The 23,760-nt window shown below is 41.4% G+C and overlaps 3 protein-coding genes and 1 non-coding gene across 7 annotated transcripts in view; 2 read left to right on the forward strand and 2 right to left on the reverse strand.

The window, feature by feature from the left end:
• Window positions 1-306: 306 nt before the first annotated feature.
• On the reverse strand, window positions 307-8,162 carry fbxo31 (F-box protein 31). 2 transcript variants are annotated; one of them, XM_058646131.1, is made up of 10 exons: window positions 7,633-8,162; window positions 5,793-5,864; window positions 5,331-5,417; window positions 4,895-4,971; window positions 4,134-4,301; window positions 3,965-4,039; window positions 3,775-3,884; window positions 3,251-3,404; window positions 2,666-3,036; window positions 307-1,595 (listed from the first exon to the last, which is right to left on the reverse strand). In XM_058646131.1, exons 1-10 carry the CDS (start codon window positions 8,051-8,053, stop codon window positions 1,373-1,375), a joined length of 1,758 nt encoding a protein of 585 aa, XP_058502114.1. In that variant the 5' UTR covers window positions 8,054-8,162; the 3' UTR covers window positions 307-1,372. The 2 variants fall into 2 exon arrangements, with proteins under 2 accessions (XP_058502114.1, XP_058502115.1); XM_058646132.1 differs by lacking the exon at window positions 5,331-5,417 and having other exon boundaries at window positions 7,633-8,161.
• A 1,072-nt stretch (window positions 8,163-9,234) lies between these two features.
• Window positions 9,235-9,307, forward strand: trnar-acg (transfer RNA arginine (anticodon ACG)). Its single transcript has one exon. It is a non-coding gene; the product is annotated as a tRNA-Arg (tRNA).
• Window positions 9,308-12,184: 2,877 nt separating this feature from the next.
• On the forward strand, window positions 12,185-23,343 carry fanci (FA complementation group I). Of its 2 annotated transcripts, XM_058645166.1 has the most exons (37): window positions 12,185-12,948; window positions 13,030-13,102; window positions 13,253-13,383; window positions 13,969-14,122; window positions 14,228-14,285; window positions 14,381-14,422; window positions 14,530-14,653; window positions 14,751-14,836; window positions 14,931-15,063; window positions 15,160-15,237; window positions 15,338-15,474; window positions 15,651-15,831; window positions 15,934-16,021; window positions 16,137-16,267; window positions 16,360-16,430; window positions 16,563-16,677; window positions 17,211-17,333; window positions 17,525-17,593; window positions 17,969-18,070; window positions 18,177-18,368; window positions 18,897-19,018; window positions 19,131-19,292; window positions 19,585-19,764; window positions 19,845-20,011; window positions 20,102-20,178; window positions 20,359-20,475; window positions 20,683-20,734; window positions 20,894-21,021; window positions 21,170-21,235; window positions 21,325-21,421; window positions 21,507-21,691; window positions 21,772-21,828; window positions 21,908-21,967; window positions 22,041-22,109; window positions 22,209-22,304; window positions 22,383-22,484; window positions 22,822-23,343. In XM_058645166.1, exons 1-37 carry the CDS (start codon window positions 12,856-12,858, stop codon window positions 22,882-22,884), a joined length of 3,981 nt encoding a protein of 1,326 aa, XP_058501149.1. In that variant the 5' UTR covers window positions 12,185-12,855; the 3' UTR covers window positions 22,885-23,343. The 2 variants fall into 2 exon arrangements, with proteins under 2 accessions (XP_058501149.1, XP_058501147.1); XM_058645164.1 differs by having other exon boundaries at window positions 22,383-23,343.
• Window positions 22,173-23,760, reverse strand: part of polg (polymerase (DNA directed), gamma) — a 12,672-nt gene continuing 11,084 nt past the window's right edge. For both annotated transcript variants that reach the window (XM_058645168.1, XM_058645167.1), the window contains exon 23: window positions 22,173-23,037. In XM_058645168.1, coding sequence (XP_058501151.1) covers window positions 22,973-23,037 — 65 coding nt within the window. In that variant the 3' untranslated portion in view covers window positions 22,173-22,972. The remainder of the gene's footprint in view (window positions 23,038-23,760) is intronic.

Consider the following 23,760-nt stretch of genomic DNA (forward strand, 5'->3'; position numbering starts at 1 on the left):
AAAAGCTGGATACAGAGGGCTTACAGACAGGAGAATGTGTGAAAGAATTGTACTGAAATTTAGAGGCAATATATCAAATAAATCAAATGATGCTATAGCAAACTTCTTTTCTTGCACAAATTTAGTAAAGCTAAAAAAAAAAAAGTGCCAGCCAGTGGTTTTGAATGATTCACTATCCTGCCCAGAAAAGTGCACTTGAAGTAAGAAAGTTACTGGGTATTACCATCCAGCCATAATGGGACAAACAGACACATACTTGATGCACTTTGAGCTGTCGGGTTGATGATTATGGAATAACTGCAGGCATGAAGTCAGGCAAAGAAAGTGCCAGCCATTTTAATAAACCACAAATTAAATACATTTGAAATGGTACATGTTTCTATGTTAGACTGTGTTTATACAAGATAATTATACAGACTATGATTTTGATTAAATCCAGCGTATGTACATTTTGTGTGTGTATGTGATATTGCAATCCCTCATTCCAATTTACGTAATATTGGTGTGACTGAAAATGTGTTGGATGTAGCTCTGGCTCATGGTCCTTCAGAGATATCTCTTCAGGTTAAAGGACAAAAGTAATACGGCAATCTGCCCAACTACAGCATGTTAAGATAAGCATGAGGCAGCATGTTCTTTATTGCCGATGGTTGGCAAAAATGACCCGGTTGTGAAACAGAATCGGACAAATCGATGGAATGAATGTTGCTTCATATGTTTTCTCATGGACATAAAGAACACCTGAGATGCTGCTTGTTCTAAATCCTGATGTCTCAAAAAGGAAAACACAAACAAACAAACAAAAAATTCAAAGCATGCTGCTTCAAATAAAAACATCATGTCCAGATAATGTTTATGAGTGTAGTATAATATCTAAATTAAATGCAGCATGCAGTTCAACAAGTTGGGCAATGAAATGATCATTAATACTTTATATATTTGAATATATTTGACACCTTTATCTTCAAGCACTACTAAATACAGACATGGTTTTAGGGTCAGAGGCACATACAGTATGATCCATAATAATGGTTAGAAATATTGTTTTCCTCCTGCAGGGAATAAATAAATAAATTAAAATTGAACTTGTGACCTGTTTTCATGCTGCACTGGAGGATTAAGGGATTCACAGGGATGTGAGGGGATAAATGTTGGCGGGAGAGACCTTCTCTGGTTCTTGTACGGGAACAGGAGCGCAGGGTGATTAACTAGCTTCATTAGACAGTCAAACACAATTTATGTGAATCACAGACAGAACCTGGAGAGTTAAGGGCATGAGCTAACACGATAGTGATATCGTCGACAGAGGTGATTGGTGTGAGATGGTTGTTGTTGCGTATTGTATTGGTGGGAGGAGACTTAAAGCTGTGCATCAGGATGTCCAGGACTGCATGTTGTGCAGCATGGCCTCAAACCGCTCCATGTTTGGGGCTCGAGCGTGGGGTAGATGGTCCGTCAGGCGACTATACAGACTGAAAGACTTCAACTCCAGCCAGATGAAACCAAAACGGTCCTCATCAAACTGCACAAAGAGGCCCGGGGTGCGCTCTGGACTTGTAAAGCCGTGCCCCGCAATCAGGCCAGTCCCATAGAAGCTGAAATGAAAGAGCATCATTGTATCAATTATTCTTAATATATTGATGCAAATCCATTGGAGTTGGTTTCTCACTTTGTTCAGACAAACAGTCACTGGGTTAGTTTGTGAAAACAAAACGGGACATTATCCAAACTCCTAGAAACGTTTCCAGCCGTCCCTCTCACTTCCTGTTGGAACCACAACATGTGGCAGTTCATTTTCAGCCATGTGGCATATACAGACAGACAGACAGACAGACAGACAGACAGACAGACGACTTTATTGATCCCTTTGGGAGGCTCCCTCGGGGAAATTAACAGCTCCAACATCAACACACAGCACTGTTAAGATTAGAGACACACTTTACAGGAGACTGGAAAGAGAAACACCCCAGGTACCAAACACCATAAAATATAGTCAAAGGCATTTAAAAGAGTAAAAAAAGAGGTAAAAGTGTAGAAACGAAGAAAGTGCTGCGGAGCGACTGGAAATGCTGCCGTCTCCTACAGCGCAATCACAACACTGGTTAACAACAACAATGCACCAGGAAGAGACAGTCAACACTGAACCCGCTTGACACTGAGAGCAACCTCACAGGTGAGATCAGTGATGTGACTACGCCAAGAAGATGAAACAATGAATATTAGAGAAAAAGAGAAGTGTTTTTAAAACTGCTGGTAAGGTGAGCTTGCATAGGCTGGGTGGAAAAGACAGAAGCTCCTGTCGTGCATAGTGCAAAGCCTAAAGGGGGATATACAGAGTGCAGTGGGTCAGAGGGTATACTCTGATTTGAAGACGAGCTGTAGAGCTGTGAACAAACAACTGTGGTATTTTACAGGAAGCCGGTGCAGTGGTTGAAAAGTAAGGGTTATGTTCTCATGTGATTCAGTGTTTTTCTACCATTATATAAGGAGGGCTTTGAGTCTGGTTCTGTCAGACATTTTTTTTCTCCACTGATGCCTAGTGCTTGCTCATTGTGTGAATTGTTGGGTTTCTCTGCTCTCCTTGATGTTGTCTATGAACAGTGCCTTGAGATAATGTATGTTATGATTTGACACTATAAAAATAAAACTGAAGGCTGGTTCTTACCACTTCCTGCAGGTGCGAGGGTATACCTCGTTGCGAGCTATGACTCCCAGGGGCAAGACAAAGGGCTGGGTGTCAGGAGGACTGCTGCTGCTGCTGGGGCCGGACTGACAGTTGTCAGACGAGGCACCGTGATCTGCGTCCATCTTTTCCGCTGAGTTGGCACCACCACACGCCCCCACTGCTGCACCGCTGACTGTGGAAGAGGTGCCCTGGCCCCGTTGTTCTGCTTCTCGCTGCACTTCCTCGTGTATCCCCAGTACAAGGCGAGACAGTTCCTCTATTTTGCGCTGTTGTTCCAAGTCTGGGAGAATAATGGGCCGGGTCAGGTCGACGTCCAAAGTGAGCTGCCCAGCAGGAACGTTGGGGTCGCCCTGCAGGAAGGAAGGAGTAAATTTATAATTTATAATTTGCACAACTCTTGCAGCATCATTTGTTGTTGGTGTGAGGGAGGGTGAGCGGGATTATTACTGATTCACAGGAAACCTACAATGACTTTAATCAGTCATCAGTCATTCAGCAACACTGTCAGCAGGAGTTTCATTTTGAGACAACACGATCTCTGATAATGATCATTCATTAACTTACGGTGAGTTTGGTGGCTCTTGCAGAATTTCCATGGAAACTGAGCATGACAATCTCCAAGCCGTGACTGCCATAGGTTCCTTTGAAGAGGCCTGGCTGCAGCAGGTCAGAGGGCATTGTGGGAGGAAGGTAGATCCTTCGGTATGTCAAGCAGTTACTGTCAAAATGCACATCAATGAAATATGCATTAACCGAGAAACGAGCCAGCGGGATATTTGATTCAAATTTTTTCTTGACATTAAAGTGCAATACAAAACCATTTCTGCTGATTTTGTCACCCCACAGGAAAATGTGTTACTAACCACCTTGTGTTAGCAGGTGCACCCTGACTGTTCGTCAGTGTTTGTACAGAATATGAACCGTTTTCCAATCTTTACTCCATAAATCTTTTATGCTGTAACTGTAATTTTTCCACATGTTCTCAGCCACTATTTCCTTACATATGTATGCACTTGCATTTATGTTAAACGATAAGATATTTGGTCTCAGCTACAGAGATGAAGTGAAAGAAGGGAAAACACTCTTACTCATATTGACTTGTATAAATGAACTTCATCAGTATGAGCTCTTGCATGTGCTCATGAAAGATTTCTTCCAGTGTCCGGCCCCATTCTTCCTCCAACCACGTCCTGAACTCCTACAAAACACACAAAATATAAAATCAGCATGACAACTGAATAAATGGGTCAATGAGAGACCGATCCTATTTTCACCCACCTCCTGTCTGCCTCCTGGCATGCGGTGATGATCCGTCTGATTACATTTAGTTGAAAACTCGTCCTTCTTGACGGTCTAAAAATATAAAAAACACATTAGAATATGAACTACATTTAACAGTTGCTAGGTTACAATTTAAATAGGATAATTTATCTGTAAATATGCTCACCTGTACGTCTCCTTTGTGGGGACCTTTGTGTCCATACATGCACTCCACTGTGGCCTTTTTGCTCTCCCACAAGTGGACACGGAAGAGTGGCCGTCTTCTCATGGGATCATCCACACAGGGGTCATGAGGCGGTAAATACATCCAACCAATGATAAACAGCCCGTCCACCTAAATGAAAGGTTATTTAATGCTCCAGTGTGGTACTCCAAAACACAGCCAATGTCTCTGCGTGACGTTCTGCTTCTCGTTGTTTAAGAAGCACTTATGTGCTTTTCATTCCATGGACGGAACATGCTTTTTCAATATCAGAAAACAAGTTTGTCTAATTGTGATTCATCTGTGCAGCCCTACTGAGCATCAAGGTTTATTATTTTTAGCAGTAGAATCCACCTCTACATCATCTCATAACAGACTCTTGGTGTTTTCAGCCGTCGTCCAACTGTATGAGGCCATCTAACCCTATGTAGCCGACTGTTGTGTGCATGCCTTTTGTCCATCAGTCGTAATTTAAGATGCATCCCTCCCTGTGCGCAGCATGGGAATGATGCCAGGCAACATCACTATACTGATAAACAGAAACAGTCGTGTGGAGCTAATGGGCTTCATCAGCACTGTGTGAACTCATTTGACAATGGTTTGAATGTGGGGGCCATTTATGTGAATTAATAAAAGCACACCTTGAAATGACTAGCTGTAATGCTGTGTGTCACACGTTACATGCACTTGAAATGCAAACGTCTTGTATGAGAAGTATTTCTTACCATGACATTGAGCAATCCACCATAAGGGCCTATGTCGGGCTGCCATAAACCCAAGATATGTCTGTATGGGTGAAGCACTGCAACACAAAAGCACAGAATCACACCACCGTTGACAGTTTCTGCACTGGTGCATCCATGCATGGTTAAAACGACAGAAGAGAAGATGTTAGAAGCCATAGACTGATCTTTCTTTTTGATGTTTGTCAGGATGATGTCAATGAGATGTAAAAACCAGACAGAAGAAAAATTAAACTGTCCTCGTTCCCGTTAGCTGAGTTTGTAAACAACACACGTTGCACTTATTTGTTTCGCCTCCCATTTCACACTTAATATGAAAGCAAACACTGTAGTGCCACTGCTTGCTTCTAAACAATAGCAGTAATCGTCACACAATCCCTCATGCTGCAGCAATCCACACTGAGGTCAATGTACATACAGTGCGTGTACACATCTCTATAGTCCATGTGCTCGTGGTCAGGGAGGAGTTTCATAAAGCGCCCAGACTTGACTCGTGGGTCAACACCTGGACAGGCACAACACAGGCATGTGTAGAGCAACAGCAGGCCACAGGGCGGGCTCAGTCCAACACAGCACTCTGATATAAAGTCATTAATGGACCAAAATAATCTATGCAAAATATCTGACAAGCGTAATCTCTCTGCTGATAAACAAAGTAGGAACAGTTGGGGGAAATAAACGTGTATTAAAAAACAGTCTGAATTGAAGGGGAACAGAGACGCCAGTCGTTTGAAAAAGAGCAATCTCAAGGAAAACTTGAAACACATTTACAAGAAATGCTGAAACACACATGCAAAATGTAAAAGTGTAACTGCTGAGTGACATGATGGGATGAAAACAAATGCATCATTAGAGGCAATTAGATGGAAGTCAAACTCACGTTTAACATAGATGTCCCTGCTAGATACTTGTCCCACTTCCATCTTCCTCAGGTCTTCCTTCATGCCAAACTCTGCAGAGAGAAAATACTATTTAAATTTAAACTTTTTAGGATTTTACATTCAAACTATTTATATCAGTTCTGCAGTCATCATTGGAATTACTATAGTTAAAGAAAGCTCTCAAGCTTGAAATACAATGTGCGACTTTAGTCAGGGGGATCACACATTTGAAGCAGAACCACGATTTGATTCCCAAACATCGGTACCCATGGCCACAAAATAATATTTGACAATTATCAATATTAAGAGTCTGCAGGGGCCTTTTATTAAAATTAACAGTGCGAGTTCTCAAGTCATGGCTCGACTAACAGACCATATTTTGCAAGCACAAAAAATGTGAGCTTTGCCTTTACGTCGCACAGTTGGAATAAAACAAGAAGATTTATGATTTATGAAAACTGAATAATGCACAGTATACCTGGCTTTATGGAGTGTGCTTTAACGATCTCCAAATCTAGTACATAATGTTAAATGTTGTGTTACTGATGAACTGAACTCCAGACAGTAGACACAAACTCATGCGATTTCTTTAACACGAGACAGACCCAAGGTACAAGTGAACTAAGCAACAAAACCTTACAGCTACTGTTAAATTGTGTCCCACTGAAAGAGAATATATTAGAGAGGGAGTAAAAAAAGAGGACTTGTGACATGCAACAACAGGGTAGATCTCTGCAGCTGCTCTGTGTGTGCGTGCCTGTGTTGTCAATACCACACACCACCATGTTAAGCCACTTTCATTACAGCGGTGCAAAACTGTGACTTCCTCACAGAACACAGAAACACTGGCCGTTAGTGTTAGGGTCTGTGCTTGATATTAAAACTGTGCTGCATAACTTATATTTGTTATTTGTTACATATTAACACATGTCTGTTACATGCATTCCCAGTCCACACGACTCACTCTCTGTTTCTAAATGTAGTGGTTTTTAGATCTTGTGTTCCCAAGCTGCACACAGGAAGTGATTTGGTTTAATTGCGTTAGGTATTAAGGTAGGTTGGCTCCAAAGAGTTTGAAGAACGACTGATATCAGAATGAAGAGTCCATGAAAAGTTTTAAAAGTGAAATTCTTCTGCTGAAGGCCTTCATGCGTGGTGGCTGTGCACACAAACAACGACATTTCTGACAACATTCCCATACAAGAATTATGTCTAAAGGCAACAGCAGTAAAACCAGTCACCACATTTCCCCCGCCTTCATATCCCTTCATCTTTTTGACTATTTTGCACCATTCACCATTAAATTTATTGTCAATAAAAATAGAGATTTTAAAAGAGATTTAGAGATTTTTTAAAAACAAAAACAGTCGCCTACAAACAGGTTGGAGTATGACTGAAAGAACAAAGTGCACACGAAAGGTTTCAGAAGTAAATTCTGCTGGTCAAAAAAAACGATAATTTAGCAGGTTGTTAGGATAAACGCTTTCAGGCTATTATAGTTAACGGAAACTAATAAAATAACGGACATAAGGGCATCTTCAAAAGGCTGAGAGCGGCCCGGCACCAACAGTCTTATCAACAGAGGAGATAGCACAGGCCTGACAAGAGTGAAAGACCTGTTGTCGATATGGAAGTATGACAGCTTTGCTAAGACATGCTTCGTTTATTTCCGTTTCGTCAAATGCGTAAATAAAAGCGAAACTAAAGCTGGTGGTCTGTGCGCGTGACACAAATTACCGACAGTTACAACTACCATCACACATCTGATAAGAATAATGTGACTCATCGCTTAACTTAGCTCGCCAGGGCGTTTATGAGCCCATTTATCGCTATATTTACCTTCAATGCACCGCCTTCTCCAGACGGTTTCGGTATTGAGGATTTGCCTGAATGTCTTGCAGACGAGGGCTACATTAGGTAGAGTTGTTCCGGGTAGCAGGGACAAGATTTCCACTAAAAGCTCCGGCGGTAGTTCCGCTAACGTTTGCGGGTGTTGAGGTCCAGTCCTGGCGCGACTCAGAAAACCGCCTCTGTTGACACGACTGCTGCCATATTCACAAGCGTCACTCGGCCCTGCAGTGACGGCGCTGCCGCTGTCAAGGCCGCGGCCAGAGACGTCGCCCTGTCTCTGGCCCACGATCCTCTCTTCTTCTTCCTCGTCCATGTCGGAATCGCTCCCCGGACCCTGCTGGTTCGGCCCCTGTCGCCGCCGGCACCTTCGCGACTGACCCACTCCGCAGAGCCTGGCACAAACAGCCATCCGTAGTCACCAGGCAGGTGGCATCACATCACGACTTCCCCATCCATCAACTGCAGTGTGACTGATATGCTGTTTGCTCTTGTGAGCATGAGCAGAAGCATTTCCTCCGACGTCTCAACTGAACTTCCCGTTCTTTCACACTAGAGCACCGCCCCCTCTGCCTTGATGACAATTTTGTCATGGTGGCCGCTCATGGTACTGCAACAAAAAATACTCATACGCATATGCGCCGGGTGAGAAACTCCATAGGAATGAACGGAGCCAAAGGGGCGGTGCTCTATCTAGTTCTTATAATACATCCTTGTTTCAGATATCCACAACTTCATTCCTCCGACAGATGACGTCTCTTCTTCTCCTGTTCACGTGAATGGACTTTCTCACTGCAGATATCTAGATAGTGACTCATTTTATTTTAAATTCCCCTGTAATTATGTGAGTCTGAAGTCAATTGTATATCTCGAAGTGGAATTATGTAGTAAATTATGACTAGATTAAAAGATGTTTTACTGTTGCGATACGTGTGGTGTGTTGGAGCAGGGAAACATCCAAACCAGGATTAAGAAACACTGCTTTAAAGACCAGTATTAAGACAGTTTGATATTCAACATTCATTTGATATGTTGTTATGCAGTTCATTTAATTACGTCAAACCAACTGTGCAACACAAATAGTAATATCCCTCATGTATCGCAAGTTTTTGATTATTTTTATGACTTTTTGCTCAACTTAAATCTATTATGCTTTCTTATCTTTTGACCTGGAGATGTCAAACCACTTGTCTTTAGGTTGCACAAGTGGTTTGACATCCCTAATAGTCCCTATAAAAGTTTTTTATTTTTAATATCAAATGAATGTTTAATATCTAGTCCACATTTGAGAAGTCGTACAGCGTAGTCGCAATGCACATTAAGTTAATTTCCCCTTAACTTTCCCCTTAAGTGCCGAATCGGAAGCTGGCGAATCGCAAGCTAACTTCAGCGACGTCCTACAATCGCAGTATGTGATCACTCCTACTACATTTATTAGTACAGCGAAATATGTACGTTAACATGACACATTTTTCGTGGATAACGAGGAACGTTATACTCATATGACTGCTGAATGCTTTATAAAAGACGTTTATCGTATAAGACGTATAAAGATATGTATAAAGCAGACGTAAAGTTCTACGGAGTTTCTACGGGCTAGTGGCGCAATGGATAACGCGTCTGACTACGGATCAGAAGATTCTAGGTTCGACTCCTGGCTAGCTCGAGTTTTTTCGTTCTTACCTTATTATTACGCCCACTGGTGTTGAAAGTGTTTTGTTTTGTTTCGTATTTGTGTTTACAGTCGCGCTAAGTATTGATAAATGAGGTTCGATCACGTTCCGTCTCCTGGCAAGTATCTAACAAGAATTGGAAGCTCTGGCCAATTGTAGCTCCTCTCCCTGCCACCCGTGAGTCAAGGTAATTAAAGTATCACCAGTGCTCAACTTGAGAAAAAAATCGACATCTTTAACTAGACAAGACACATTATCATAACTTTAACTATGTGGATATACGTAATATTCGTTACCTGGGTTATCCTCAGTTTGACTGAACTTTGCCATGTAAATTTAACGGAGAATCGGGACTATCGGGAGTCGAACCCGCGACATCGAGGTCGGTTTACATGTCACCTGTAAGTCGAGTTAATTCTTGGTAGCAAGAGCCAATCAGCTTCCAGTCTCCTACCAAGATTCTACCAAGAATTGTAGGCTCCAGCCAATCAGCGGCCGGGAAGCTACCAAGATTCTACCAAGAATTGTAGGCTCCAGCCAATCAGCGGCCAGGAAGCTACCAAGATTCTACCAAGAATTGAAGGCTCCAGCCAATCAGCGGCCGGGAAGCTACCAAGATTCTACCAAGAATTGTAGGCTCCAGCCAATCAGCGGCCGGGAAGCTACCAAGATTCTACCATGAATTCATAACTCACTGGTAATTGTCTGAAATACCATCCTACGACTTACCATATTTAAGTTCCCCATGAGCTGACATCTTGATATTAATTGCAGGTGTGTCATTGCAAAAAAGTGCAATAAAGACAGAAAGCCACCATTACATCATGGGTATTTTGGTAACACCCTTCATCTTCATAAAATTAAGAAAAATAATGTTAATAATTACAACAAATCAGTGGCGTGCACAGACATTTTGGGGGATAGGTGCTCAGTGAAAAATAAGGGCACTTTGTGTGGCATGTGGAACTATCGGCTGCCTTATTATAGCAATGAGAGATTATTAAAAAAACATTACAGGCACTGTGGCACATGTTCAATGTAATTACATATTTATTTATGTCAACATGTTAAGAACTAACGGTGTCAGAACTGTTGTATCATGAGTGAGTGAAGAGTGAGTATTGCCACTCTAAACTTTAGAGAGTGGCAATGCTCACTCTCTAAAGTGAGCAAGAGTGAGCATAGTTTAGCATACATATTAATTATGTAGCCTAATGTAAACCTACACAATACTAAATATTCAGCTTAAGTGTACTGATAGATTCACTTCAAAATAACAACAAACTATCAAAAGGGCACTTGCTTGGTCCAGAGGGCAACGGCAGGTGCTATAGCACCACCTAGTGTCTACCTGTGCACGCCACTGACAACAAATACGGTACATACAACGTAAGATTGCTTGCATGTTTATTTTAGAGTGTTGATCAATTTATAATATTTAATATTTGTGAAAATGAAATAAAGGCACATTTCACAGTTTTTTCCGCATATAGACCACTTTGGACCGGGTACAGATCAAAAACCACTGTACCTACTTCTTAAATCTGGACTAGATTATCCTACAGAGCCTGACGATTCATAAAAACACAGTTTATGATTTGTGAAACCTTTATTCTATTTGTGAAAATGCAATAAAGGCAATTTTTTTAATATCCACGTTTTATTACTTTCATAATGAATTCAAATTCAATATTTTTCAGGCCATTCTGTCCAGTGAGGAGGAGTCCCACTCTTCTTTTAAAGATAGGTGGGTCCCAATCATCGTCGATGATGATGTGCAGCTGGAAAAGATTGTAAAGTACCTGTCAGACTTCCTTGACAGCTGTTTCTCCAGAAGTCTGCACCATGGTGTCTTCTGAGATGATGAAATATATACTAAATGTGATGGTGTCAGAGGTAGGTCAACAGATGTTTGACTTAAATTTATGAAGTTATATACATGAATGACAGTATTCCTATTACTTGTGCATAATACAATTAAGAGAAGTATCCGTAGTAAAGATTTGAGCCCAGAAGATGTGTACTTTTCTGTTCTCTGAAGATAAAATATTTCTAATGTCAATCTTTAACCCTCTGCTTAACTGTATAGTGCATAAGTGACTTAGTATTATTGTAAACACATTTTTCTATAAGAAATCATATCTCTGTGTGCTCTAATACAAATAATTTAACAAAAGGAAAGGTGAAATCGAAGGGGAATAGTAAAATGAGCAATGGAAAATAGGACAACACAATTTTAATCAATCACGTATTCATAATTGTGATAATTACTGTAATCATATTGTTCAAATGAGAAACAATAGCACTAACAGCTAAAGTGGTTCTAACAGGCAGCATTAAATGCTTTGGAAGAGGTCTGCAAACTGACAGCGATCGTTTCTGTGGCAAAATTGGACAATGGCCAGATGGGGGAAAGGTAAGTGCAAATCATGACTTTTATAGGATATTTCACAGTTGACCAGTCGATGAAGATGTGTTTAATGTTTCTCAAGAGATAAACATAATTTTTTTTTAATGTTTTATTATTTTGAAGTGAGAAAGAAGACTTCTTCATGTCCATCAGATGTTTGATGTAAAAATAAAGATGGAAATGTCCTGTTTCTGTCATTTTCACAAATAGAATAAAGGTTTCACAAATCAGAGTCTGTGTTTTTATGAACCTTCAGGGTCTAAAGGATAATCTAGTCCAGATTTGAGAAGTCTAGGTACAGTGGTTTTTGATCAGGGCTTGGTCTAATGAGGTCTAGGTAAAAAACAAAAACAGTGTATTCTCCCCTCTAGTATTTTCACAAATAAAATAGAATAGAATAGAATACAATAGAAATACTTTATTCATCCCCAAGGGGAAATTGTTTTAACATAGCAGCAATACAAACAAATATTATAAACCTAACATGCAAAATGTGCAACAGTGGGAAAAAATAGTACAATAATAAAGGAGTGGTATAATGGAGTGCAATGTCATACTGTATGTCACGGAGAGAAAATGTCCATTGTGCAAATGAGCAGTTTTTTTTGTACTATTACAGAGAGCTAAATAAAGCTAAATAAATAAAATAAAAGCTTCACAAATACAATAGTGGGTGTAAGGCAAAGTTAATGTCTTACCTAAAATGTTTTCACATCAAGAAATGTCACAAAAAACAGACAATCAGTCGCACTGCACGTTAAGTTAATTTCCCCTTTAATTTTAAAAACTTTCCCCTTAAGTGCCGAATCTCAAGCTGGCGAATCGGAGGCTAACTTCAGCGTAACACTCAAAGCAAAACAGGAAGTGCTCGCCGGCGGGAACTTTATTTAACATTATGAAAGCGTTTCCAAAGGCAGCGAGAGTTTGAGGGTTTGAGCATTTGAGCTTCACGCGGACTGCTTCATTCGTATTTTATTTTGTAATAAGTCTTTTCGCGAAAACACCACAAAAGCAGAGGTAAACCTGTTATTTGTGAAACTTAGATCTATACGCACGTACAGAAACACGCCTGTTGGGGTTGACAACAAACGGACGTGTCTCCGGCAACTTGTGAGCGTTTTTAGGTGGAACATGAAGACTGTAATAGATCAAATCGTCTCACTGTCAAATGGAGACAATACCGCCGAACTTGAGAAGTACATGTCCACCATCAAAAACGACCAGGTAATTATTGTGACAAAGTTTGTTTAAACGAAAACGTCAATGCCGTCCGAAATACTTACCTACCTTCTATTTACTCTCCAGTTAATCGATGTAATTACCAATAGCGCATTGAAGGGGAAGAAGGTCTGTGCCATAATTAAAGGCATATTTGAAGGTTGGTATGCATGTGCATCATTGTTGTTGCTTCCGTTAAAATGTCTTGTCTTCATGTCAAGACTGTGGACCTCTCATTTGTAGTCTCTCCTACTTGACACATATTTTTTTTAACGCCATGTCCAACAGCAAGTATGTGTTTTGTTTTCAGGATCTCCCCCGAGTTCTTCCGAAGGAGCAAACCGCAGACTTGTTGTTTATCAACACTGCATCCCCCTGTGCGAGTCCAGGGACCTTCAGACTGAGGTGGCAGCTGATATCATCGGAGTTCTGATGCTGGAGGTAAAGAGACAGCACGCAGAGAATGCAAACCTTTGCCAACTTCGGTCGATTAGTTTTCCCCAGTGTCGATCAACACACTGCCCTATTTCGCACGGTTTACAACGGACCTTTTGCACAACAGCCGTTTGGACCGGATACAGTAGGACAATCACAGGTGTAAATAATCAAGTTAATAATGGCTGAGTTACATTTAGCCTGTTCAGTTTCAGAGTGCATGCTGGTTAACTGACTCACAGTTATGACTGAGAAGAACTAAACAGAGCTCTTATAAATGTATGATTCATGCGTTGTTAATACTGCATGTATAGTTTGTCACCTGCAAATCAGCAGCCTCTCCTAACTGGCTTATTTACATCTGTGTTGTTATATACTAATTATATAAATATAACACAATCCCTTTTAAATAAAGATGTGATAATGTGATCAGGAACACCGGTGCTTATAAAACTATTGTAATTTTACTATAGATTTCAACTATTTTACTTGGTTTTGAATTTGACAAACCTCTTTCTTTTGTTCACACGTTGCCGCAGACATGACTGATATTGTTTCTGTCTAATTCCAGTTTTCTCACATTTTCCACAGACTCATGCGCTGTCCGGACCCTCGCTCGCACAACTGGCGTCTCTTTTCGTTGAAGCCATTAAAGTAGGAAAAATGGGAAGTGGGAAATCCCTGGAGCTCTTTCCCACCGTGCTTACCGCACTTGCAGCGTGTGAAGCCTTGGCCTATGGCAAAGGTAAGTCTGTAAACTTTGTTTTTTTGATATTACACGTGTCTTATCTGGTGCTAGAAATAAGGAATACATTTCTGGCTCTCCTGGGTGTTTGAAATGTAATTTTAGGAGATCTCAGTGGTGAGGAATACAAGAAGCAGTTGATCAACAGTCTCTGCTCAAGCAGGTACATGTTTAAATACTGTGTACACATTATTTAGAGTTCTTAGAGTCGTTTAGCTGTTTGTTTTCTTCAAAACTCAAATCATTGTTTTCATGCAGATGGGACCCACAATGTGTTATCCACTTGACAACCATGTTCAGGTAAACCTGTTGACTATCGGGCCGTGAAATTCTCAGATACATATATGAATAAATGCATTAATTTCCCTTCCTTTACAATAATTTAGTGCACTAACTTCACATTTCAGGGATCTGCCCCTGTCATCAGAGGAGCTGCAGTTCCTGGTGGAGAAAGTGCTACGAATGTTTACCAAACTGGATTTGCAGGAGATTCCACCCCTGGTTTACCAGCTGCTGCTTCTGTCTTCTAAGGTGTGTATGTGTGTGTGTGAGTGAAACAGTGTTTCCATCATTTGTCATATACTTTTCTTTTAATGATTTAAATGCCTGTGCTTGCATTGTCTCACAGGGCTGTAAGAAACAGATCCTGGCTGGAATCATTGATTATTTTAAGGAGCAAGATATTCTCCAGGAAGAAGAGCAGAAAGATGGAGAGTGAGTGATTCAGCCACTTTATTGACACTGTATTTACTCTTATTTATATTTCCTACACACTGTTACAGATTATGTGTGTCTGCTGCTTCACCAGGAGCCTGGATTTGGAGGTTCAGTCCATTCCACAGGACCAATTAAGACATGTGGAGGGCACTGCTATCCTCCACATAGTCTTTGCTATACGACTGGACCATGAACTCGGGAGAGAATTCCTGAAAAGTTTTAAGGTTATTCATGAGTTATCTGTCTGAATTTTTTTTTTTTAAATATATATAAATGTATACTGTGGCTTATACTGTAATTCTTCAATTGCATCCCTGCAGACGTCATATGGCGATCTGTGTCCTTTCAGTGCTGCCCTGTTGCTCTCAGTGACACGTATCCAGCGCTACGAAGAGCAGGTGAGGAATTGAAATGATTTTTTTTGAGTCATCATCATTCATTCATTTGACCTCTTAGCTAAACTCATTTTTTTTCTTTTCCTTTCACTGGCATGAGTAGGTGTTTGACCTTTTGAAGGGGGTGACCATCAAGAGCTTCAAGGATGAGCAGCTGCAGCAGGGCTCCAAGTTCCTGCAGGACGTCGTGCCTGGCCACTGCAGTGTGGATCACATGATAGTGGGCACAGTCAAGAACAGGTCAGAACATTAAAACGTGTATAATTTCTTTCAACATGTTAAACTATTATAATTAAAACTGTAGTGTGTAACTTTTGAATATAAACAAATGTCTGTTACATTCACACAATGTCGATTAAGCCTATCAGCTTAAAGTCACACACTTACATTAAACCTACATTTGTGTGCCTGTGCAGTGTGTTTGGATGGGATCATGTGACACAGGGACTTGTGCAGCTGGGTTTCTTCCTCATGGACACATTTGGACCCAAACCTGGACCATTTGGCAAGACAACAGAGGGGTCCCCTGCCATTGCCAGGACCCCAGCCCAGCAGGCATGTAAGCTGGGGCGTCAGGTGCTTCTCCAGGGCTTTAAGGTAACATTTGGTTTTCACTTTATTGAATTATCCCAGTGTAAATGAGCGATGTTGACTAAATGTACTGCATTTATTCCCCTTGCTCTTGTTATTCTTCAACAGATGCATGAGCCGATCAGGGCCGAGATACTGGAGCAGGTCTTGAGTCGACTGGTCACAAAGACGGCCTCACCTGTCAGCCATTACTTGGGTAACACAACCTTCAGATGATGGATCCAGATAAGAGATTTCAAATGGTGCCTAATCTGTCTGCGTAGAGGCTACATTTTCACTATGTTTACTTATTTTTGTTTCACTATAACCAGACCTTTTCTCCGACATCGTGATCTCTGCTCCCATGATCCTCCTGGAGTCTTCTTCCAAGGTGACAGAGACGTTTGACCACCTGTCATTTCTGCCCTTAGCCACTGTCCAGGGTCTTCTTAAAGCTGTACAGGTGCCTAAACACACAGACACACTTTTATTTTTATTGTTTACACACGTTTCTCTTCCTTTTATTGAAATGTTTGTTCACGGTTCAATCCCCAGCCCCTGCTCAAGGTCAGTATGTCCTTGAAAGATGCTTTGATTCTAGTTCTCCGCAAGGCCATGTTTTCAAGGTGCGTACAACACACAATGTTTCAGTACAGCAGAGTTTCCATGCTGCGACTAATTCCATGATCAAAAGAATCACAGTTTAAATACCTGCAGTGATTTCTTTCTCTTTTCTCCACTTTAAATGACTCTACCAGCCAGCTGGACGGCAGGAAGTCTGCGGTGACTGGCTTCCTGTTGCTGCTTAAGAACTTTAAAGTGTTGGGCAGTTTGGCATCGAGCCAGTGCAGCCAGGCCGTCTCCTCCAGCCAGGTATACACTTTAGCTGTGTTTGTAGTCTTTACAGGAGTATGTATCTGAAACAAGGATGTTGGAAAAGAGATGCGAAGCTCCGATGTTCACATTCAGCTTCTTGATGTTTGAATATTTTCTAATTTCTTTGCTCCTTCATGACGGTAAACTGAATATCTTGGTTTGTGGGCAAAACAATATGTTGTCATTTTGAGGGTTTGGAAATGCCGATTGCCATTTTTCACCATTGTTATCTTCTGAACCAAATGATTAATCAAGAAAATAATCAACTGATTAGGTGATAATGACAAATTTGTACCCTTTGTGAACTAAACGATTGTTTGAAAATCAAATCACTTATTTTTTGGGCTTTAACCTAAAAGATTTTATCCAAGTCTGCTGTATCTACCACCTTAATTAGACCAGCTTCGAAATGTAATGGGTTGTTTGTTCAAAGATCAAATCATACCGGAAACCTAAACCAGGTGAAAGTAAATACGCAGTTTGAAAGCTGGTCTGTCTTATAACACGTGTCTGTCCGAACACGTGCACAGGTCCAGGTGGACGTTCATTCTCGTTACAACTCCGCTGCCAATGAAGCGTTTTGTCTGGAGATCCTCAGCAGCCTGCGGCGCTGCCTGGGTCAACAGGCCGACGTTCGCCTTACGCTTTATGAGGCAAGCGATCACTTTTCTATACTCTATAGTTTATTGCATCACAAATACACGTGATAGGAGTAAATAATTCAAATGTCTTTCAACTGTAAATACATGTAGAAGAAAATGGAACAGTTGTAGTATAGCAATTCTTAATATCATTTGAGAAAGACATTTTTATACTGAAGAAGGTCACTTCTTGCCTGTTTCAGGGGTTTTACGATGTTCTCCGTCGCAACTCTCAGCTTGCAAGCTCCATTATGCAGACCCTCTTGTCACAGGTATGTATGTATGTGTGTCTGTTAAAGGTTCAGTCAGTGTAAGAATTTGTGACATTTTAATGGCGAGAATAAAGATTGTAACAAATGGAGGGCTCCTCCATTTGTTACAATCTTTCCCAAGTGCACTGGGGAACGATGATGACCATCACATACTGCAAAGGATGTCATCTTTGTTTGCATTGAGCTTCTGCTTCAAAACATGGTGCTACAAAACAGCCAAAATGGCAACCTCTTTCTATTTTAAAGTAATTTTACACTTATGCGGAGTCAATTTCTGCCAATAAACCCTCCCTAAATGTAAAACACTGGACCTTAAAGTGCAAACAGTGAAATGTAATAACATGTTTGCTGTCTGTCATGACTGTGTGTCCTCAGCTGAGGCGGTATTATGAGTCTGAGCAAGACCTCCTGCCCCCGGTGAAGCTGGAGCCGTGCATCACCGCTCACGGAGACCAAGTCTTCCTCCAGGAGCCACTGGTATCTCTTTCTCTCTCTCCCCAAACACCCCCCACCCCCCTCCGGCCAGCACTGTGGTGTTGCTATGTTACTGTGTGCTATAAACAGTGTTTGCTTGTTGTCCCAGGCCCATCTGGTGAGCTGTACTGTTCATTGCCTGCTGTGGCTGCAGAACATGCGGCGATCGTTCAACGCTGCCGAAGATGATGACGGCGACGATGAGGAGGAAGAGGAGGAAGGTTATCAGTCTGAACTCCAGACAATCCTGGAGAGTGTGATAAGACGAATGATCAAGTGTGAACTGGAGGACTTTGAGCTGGTGTGTATCCCTGGCACAGTAAAAAATGTTTGCCATGAGTATTATTTTGTCCTAAATACACACTTTAAGAACCTGTACAAGGCTGTAAAGACGAGACGCATTAACAGTCTGTTAATGGAAAATGTAATAGCTGAGGAAGCAAGATTTAGTGACAACTAATGGAGAGACTGCCTTCACATACTAGAGAGGATGTATAAACACTCTTGCCACTCTGCCTCTCTCTGCTGTTCCCTCCTTCTTTGTTGGTTTATTTGGGCTTCTTCTTCCAAATATAAAACGCACACTCTGGCTGGTTTGTCCATTTACACGTCTGAGGTGGTTTATTTTATAGCAGTTATACAAATCCTACCATGTGTAACCATGTTACACACTGGACCTTTTACTGTAATGACTTGTCTGGCCGAAGTAAACACACTAAGCATCCTTAAGGGATGTTTGGAAGGAAACACACATCTGCTTGAATGTTTTCCTTGACTTGTTTTCTGTCGCTGTGATGGTGCTACCATTGAGTATTTGTGTTTTAATCAGGACAAGTCAGCAGAATTCTCCATGGGATCTAGTGTTGGAGTGAAGAATAACATCTATGCAGTGCTGGTGATGGGAGTGTACGAGGTTCTCATAGAGTACAGCTTTGTCAAATCCAACTACAGGTAGCTGTGTACCACCAATCCCTGCTTTGTTTTGGATGTTTGTGTGGCATAATGTTTTTTTTTACAGTGAATGACATACAGTACATGATGTCCTTGTCTCCCTGTGTTGCAGTAAAAGCTGCTTTGAGGAGCTCATGCAGCTGTTTAACCGCTACTTCAAGCTGGCTGAGATTTTGAAGGAGAAATCTGGTAAAGGTCGAGCACCCTCGCACAAGACCCCCCGCAGTTTACTGTCCTTGGGCTTCATATCAACTTTGCTCACTGTGCTCTTCAGGTAAACGCTATTAATGCTGTTAAAAAGCAATACTCCTTTTGAGAAGAAGAAAATATGTTTAATTGTATTGTCTTAAATGTGAATTGATTGTTAATGCAAAAATTAGCTAGAGATAAGCTAGAGAAAACACTCGGAGAGCAACACCTCCACCAAAGCTGCTCAGTTTCCATATATGGATCTCCTCAAAACATCAGCTCACAAACAGACAAACTCAGCCAAAAACCATAATAATTGAATTGTTGTGGAAAATCTAATGATGAACATATATCGATCTTTTTTTTTTTATTCTCAGAGACAGCACTCAGAGCAAACAGGAGGCTCTCTCAGTGCTGCGCTCCAGTGGCGAATTCTTGCGTTACGCGCTCAGTGTCGCTGTACAGAAAATCCAGCAGTTGGAGGAAACTGGACACACAGACGGCCCCGATGGACAGAACACAGACAGGACTTTCCGCTTTCTCTGTGACATGACGAGGTTGGACCCCTTTGGCATAAACAACACAGGTTGAGTCAGACACTAGAGAACTAACGTGTGGTGTGACCGTGTCTTCCCAGCGTGTTGATGTGGCGTTACACCAACATCCCCAGTGTGGTGGAGGAGGAAGGGAGGAAGGAGAAGAGCTCCAGCCTGTCTCTGCTGTGTCTGGAAGGTCTGCTCAGGGTCTTCACAACCTGTCAGCAGCGTTATCCACACAAGATGGCTCAGCTTCTCGCCAACATGGGTAAGACGTGCAACGTTTTCAAACTATAAAAGCAGAGCATTCTCATTTTCACCTGACCACAGACAGGGTTTTATGTTTTTTTTATTGCAGATGTTGCAGAGGACCACCCAGAGCCAGATGAAGGCAACAACACAGAAATGAACTTCTTCTATATTCGACAGTTTCAGGTGTGTTTGTACTGCACTTTCTTTGGGATGTAGTAGCTTTTTCCACCATCTAATTCAGAGTTGTGAATATATTTTCATATTTGCTTCATATTTCCGTGCGACAGTTGTGTTTTTAAGGCCATGAACAGTGTTCATTTTGCAGCCTATTTTACCATCACCACTCAAACTCCTTTTCAACAGAGGGCGCTGTTCACTCAGTTAAGTGGAGGAGAGGAGGCATTTAACAGTAAAGAGGCTCAGCTACTGGTGAGCATCCTGAGTGTGCTCTCACATCAGCTGAAGCCCTCATCCCAACAGGTTGGTGTGTGTGTGTGTGTGTGTGTGTGTGTGTGTGTGTGTGTGTGTGTGTGTGTGTGTGTGTGTGTGTGTGTGTGTGTGTGTGTGTGTGTGTGTGTGTGTGTGTGTGTGTGTGTGTGTGTGTGTGTGTGTGCTCGTGCTCTAACGTGTTTCTCAAATAACTCATTCAGTTTCACTGCTTCCACTTACACATGGTTACATCTACAGTTTATTCAGATGATCACATGGACAGTGAAAATCTGCAAGGAGACTGGTTTTGGTGAGTAACGTTGGTGCAACTTGTCTTGTTAGATGTTTTTTTTTTTCTGGTTTCTTTGAAATAAAGTAGCAAAGAAACAGGAAATATTCAAGTTAAAGACTTATAAATGAACAATGTGACACTTGATTAAAGTAGTAGGTGATGATCTCTCTCCTATAGAGGATCCTGCTTTTTCCAAGGGGCTGCTCTCTCTGCTCTTCAACCTAAATGCTCTCTATAAGAGTCCCGTGAGCCTGCTGCTCCAGTTATGCCAAGACATCCACAGCGAGCTGGGGGATATCGATCCGGTACACACACTCAGTGATACCCACATATTATTCCATTTTACTAATTACATCCACATCTGTATACAGTACATTTTATATATGAGTGTAAAATGTTGGCATGTCTATGAAAGGAAGTGGATACATCTCCATACCTTCTCTTTCTGTGCAGGAAGTGGAGGTGGAAAATCAGTCACATTTTGCCATCATCAACACCAAGACAACTACGACTGCAACAGTGAGTGTTTAGTTTCTGAATGGAGGCATCTGATTTTCTGTCATGTTGTTTCAGGCTTTGTCGTCATTTTTTTTATCTGTTTTCCACAGCTGCTGGTGCTGGCACAGGTTGACCGAGTGCTTGATGAGTTGGAGTGGTTGATTGCCAGAAAGAAAATTCAGACGGCTTCTGACAAATCTGGCTCTGGTAAGAATCCTGTCACACTGCTGCTCACTTGGATTCAAGAGGAATAAAACACAGACTGAAATGTTGCTGTGTCCTTGGTGCATAGACGAATCCACCCAGACCGCAGATCAGCAGGATCCCATCGAGAAAGCGGTGACGCTGCAGCTCGGGAAGCTTCTGACCGCGTTAAACGAGCTGGTCCAGACGTCTCTGCCCTCTGGGACCTGCACCGCAACACTGCTGAGAGAACTGAGCCGCACATACGCCATCCTCACCACTCTTGTCAAATATGTACGTGTATGTGTGACCGCGGTGTGTTGACGTGTGTGGGCACAAAAACATTTGTCCTATCTCTCCCTTTGTTGTTTCAGTACATCCAGGTGTGTGGTACCCAGCACGGTACGCTGCCTGCACGCTTCGAGAAGCTGGTGAGTCGCGTGTCACAGTTTTGAACCTTACGTTTTCTCTGACATTTTCCTGATCTAATGTTTCGTGTCGCCCGTGCAGGTCAAACTCTCCGGCTCACACCTAACACCACAGTGCTACTCTTTCATCACACATGCACAGGTACAAATCCATTCAAGTCCCCTCTGATGTGTTGTGTGTTTTATTTAATTTAAGAACGCGTTTCCCCTTTTAGAGTGCTGAACTCAATGGTGCAGATGACAAGAAGAAAAAGAAAAGGGCTGAAGTGAGCGTGGCTGCTTCTGTAAGGACACTTTACCTCTTGCTATTGTGTCACTGAAAATATTGCGATTGATAATGACAAGTGTACTGTACGCATCACATTTATTCTTTCTTTTGGTAGGCAAAACTTCTGCGAGAGACAAAGACCATCCCTGAACTGATCTTTAGCATTGAACAGTATGAGAAATATCTCATTACACTCTCAAAGAAATCAAAGGTGTGCACAGACGTACGAAGGAAAATATGAAGGAAAAATAGTGTCATTTCTGGCATCTAAGTCTATGTTGTTGTCCAGGTAAATCTGATGCAGTACATGAAGCTGAGCACCTCCAGAGATTTCCGCATCAACGGTGCTACTCTGAACGCTGCCCTGCAGGAGCAGGACGACAGCCAAGAGGCAAGTCCCATCTCATCCTGTAACTCATGTATAACTGTACTGTCAATTTCACATCAACGCATCATGGATCTTCCCAGAAGAAAAGGATGGTCTGTAGTAGCACATCCCACTTGCACTTTTACTAGCTGCCTCTACAGTTCTAGTATAGTGAAAATGGCAGATACAGATTTAGAAATTCTGGATGTTTTAGTAGCTTTTAAATCTGGCGTGTAGAAGCATTTCTGTTTCCCTTTGTCAAGTTGATAGAAGACAACATGCAGATACTGTCAGACTGTCTGTAATCTACACATCTGGGATTCTATTGTTCAGTGTTTGTTCCATCTTGTGCTCCTTTCAGACTCAAAACTCTCAGGAGTCACAGGAGACACAAGAACCCAAACAGAAGAAACGGAAACAGTGAGCCGACGCTGAACTCCAGCGTTTCACACATCACATCACATTCCTCACAGGTCTGAATTGCTGCTGAACAGTCTCTTGGCAGTTTTGTGCTATCTTTCTTTGTTCAGTGAGCCTTTAGTGATGTTGATGATTTCGTAGACGTCCAAGGCTTCGCCTGTGGAAAGACAGTGGCTGTGTTCACATTTTACAAAAGCAACATGGGTGTATTTCCTGACACACATTTCTATTTTACATCACTACAAAGACTAAAGTATTCCTGCTTCATTCTCATCCAGATGAACACTCTACTTATTTGTTTTTTGTTAAGATACAGGTTACTTTTAAGAATTGTTCTGTTAAAGGTAGCACAGTTATAAAGATATGATACTTAAGGCCCTGTTTTATCAGTCTTTGGTTACACGAATGGAAGAAAAAGTAAGATCCCCTGAAGTTTGTTTTAAAATAAAGTTTTCTTTGCTTTTTTCTTTCTCACACGGGATTTTGTAGGTATCAGGGGTAAAATAGTGTACATAGTGTTTTGTACAGTTAAAACTTTAAATGTTATTTCAAATAAAAAATTAAAAATGTAAGCCACGATCAATAACATCTGATATTTGCTTGGGCTTTATGATCCTTTATTTCCCCTCCTGTTTTTTCTGTATATATATGTATATATATATATGTGTATATATATATATATACATATATATATGTATATGTGTGTGTGTGTATATATATATATATATATACACAGCGGAGAAAATAAGTATTGAACGCGTCAACATTTTTCTCAGTAAATATATTTCCGATGGGGCTATTGGGATGAAATTTTCACCAGATGTCAGTAACAACCCAAGTTATCCACACATACAAAGAAATAAAAACAAATGAGTCCACA

The sequence above is a fragment of the Solea solea genome, chromosome 12, assembly GCF_958295425.1.
Source record: "Solea solea chromosome 12, fSolSol10.1, whole genome shotgun sequence".
Taxonomy (NCBI): domain Eukaryota; kingdom Metazoa; phylum Chordata; class Actinopteri; order Pleuronectiformes; family Soleidae; genus Solea; species Solea solea.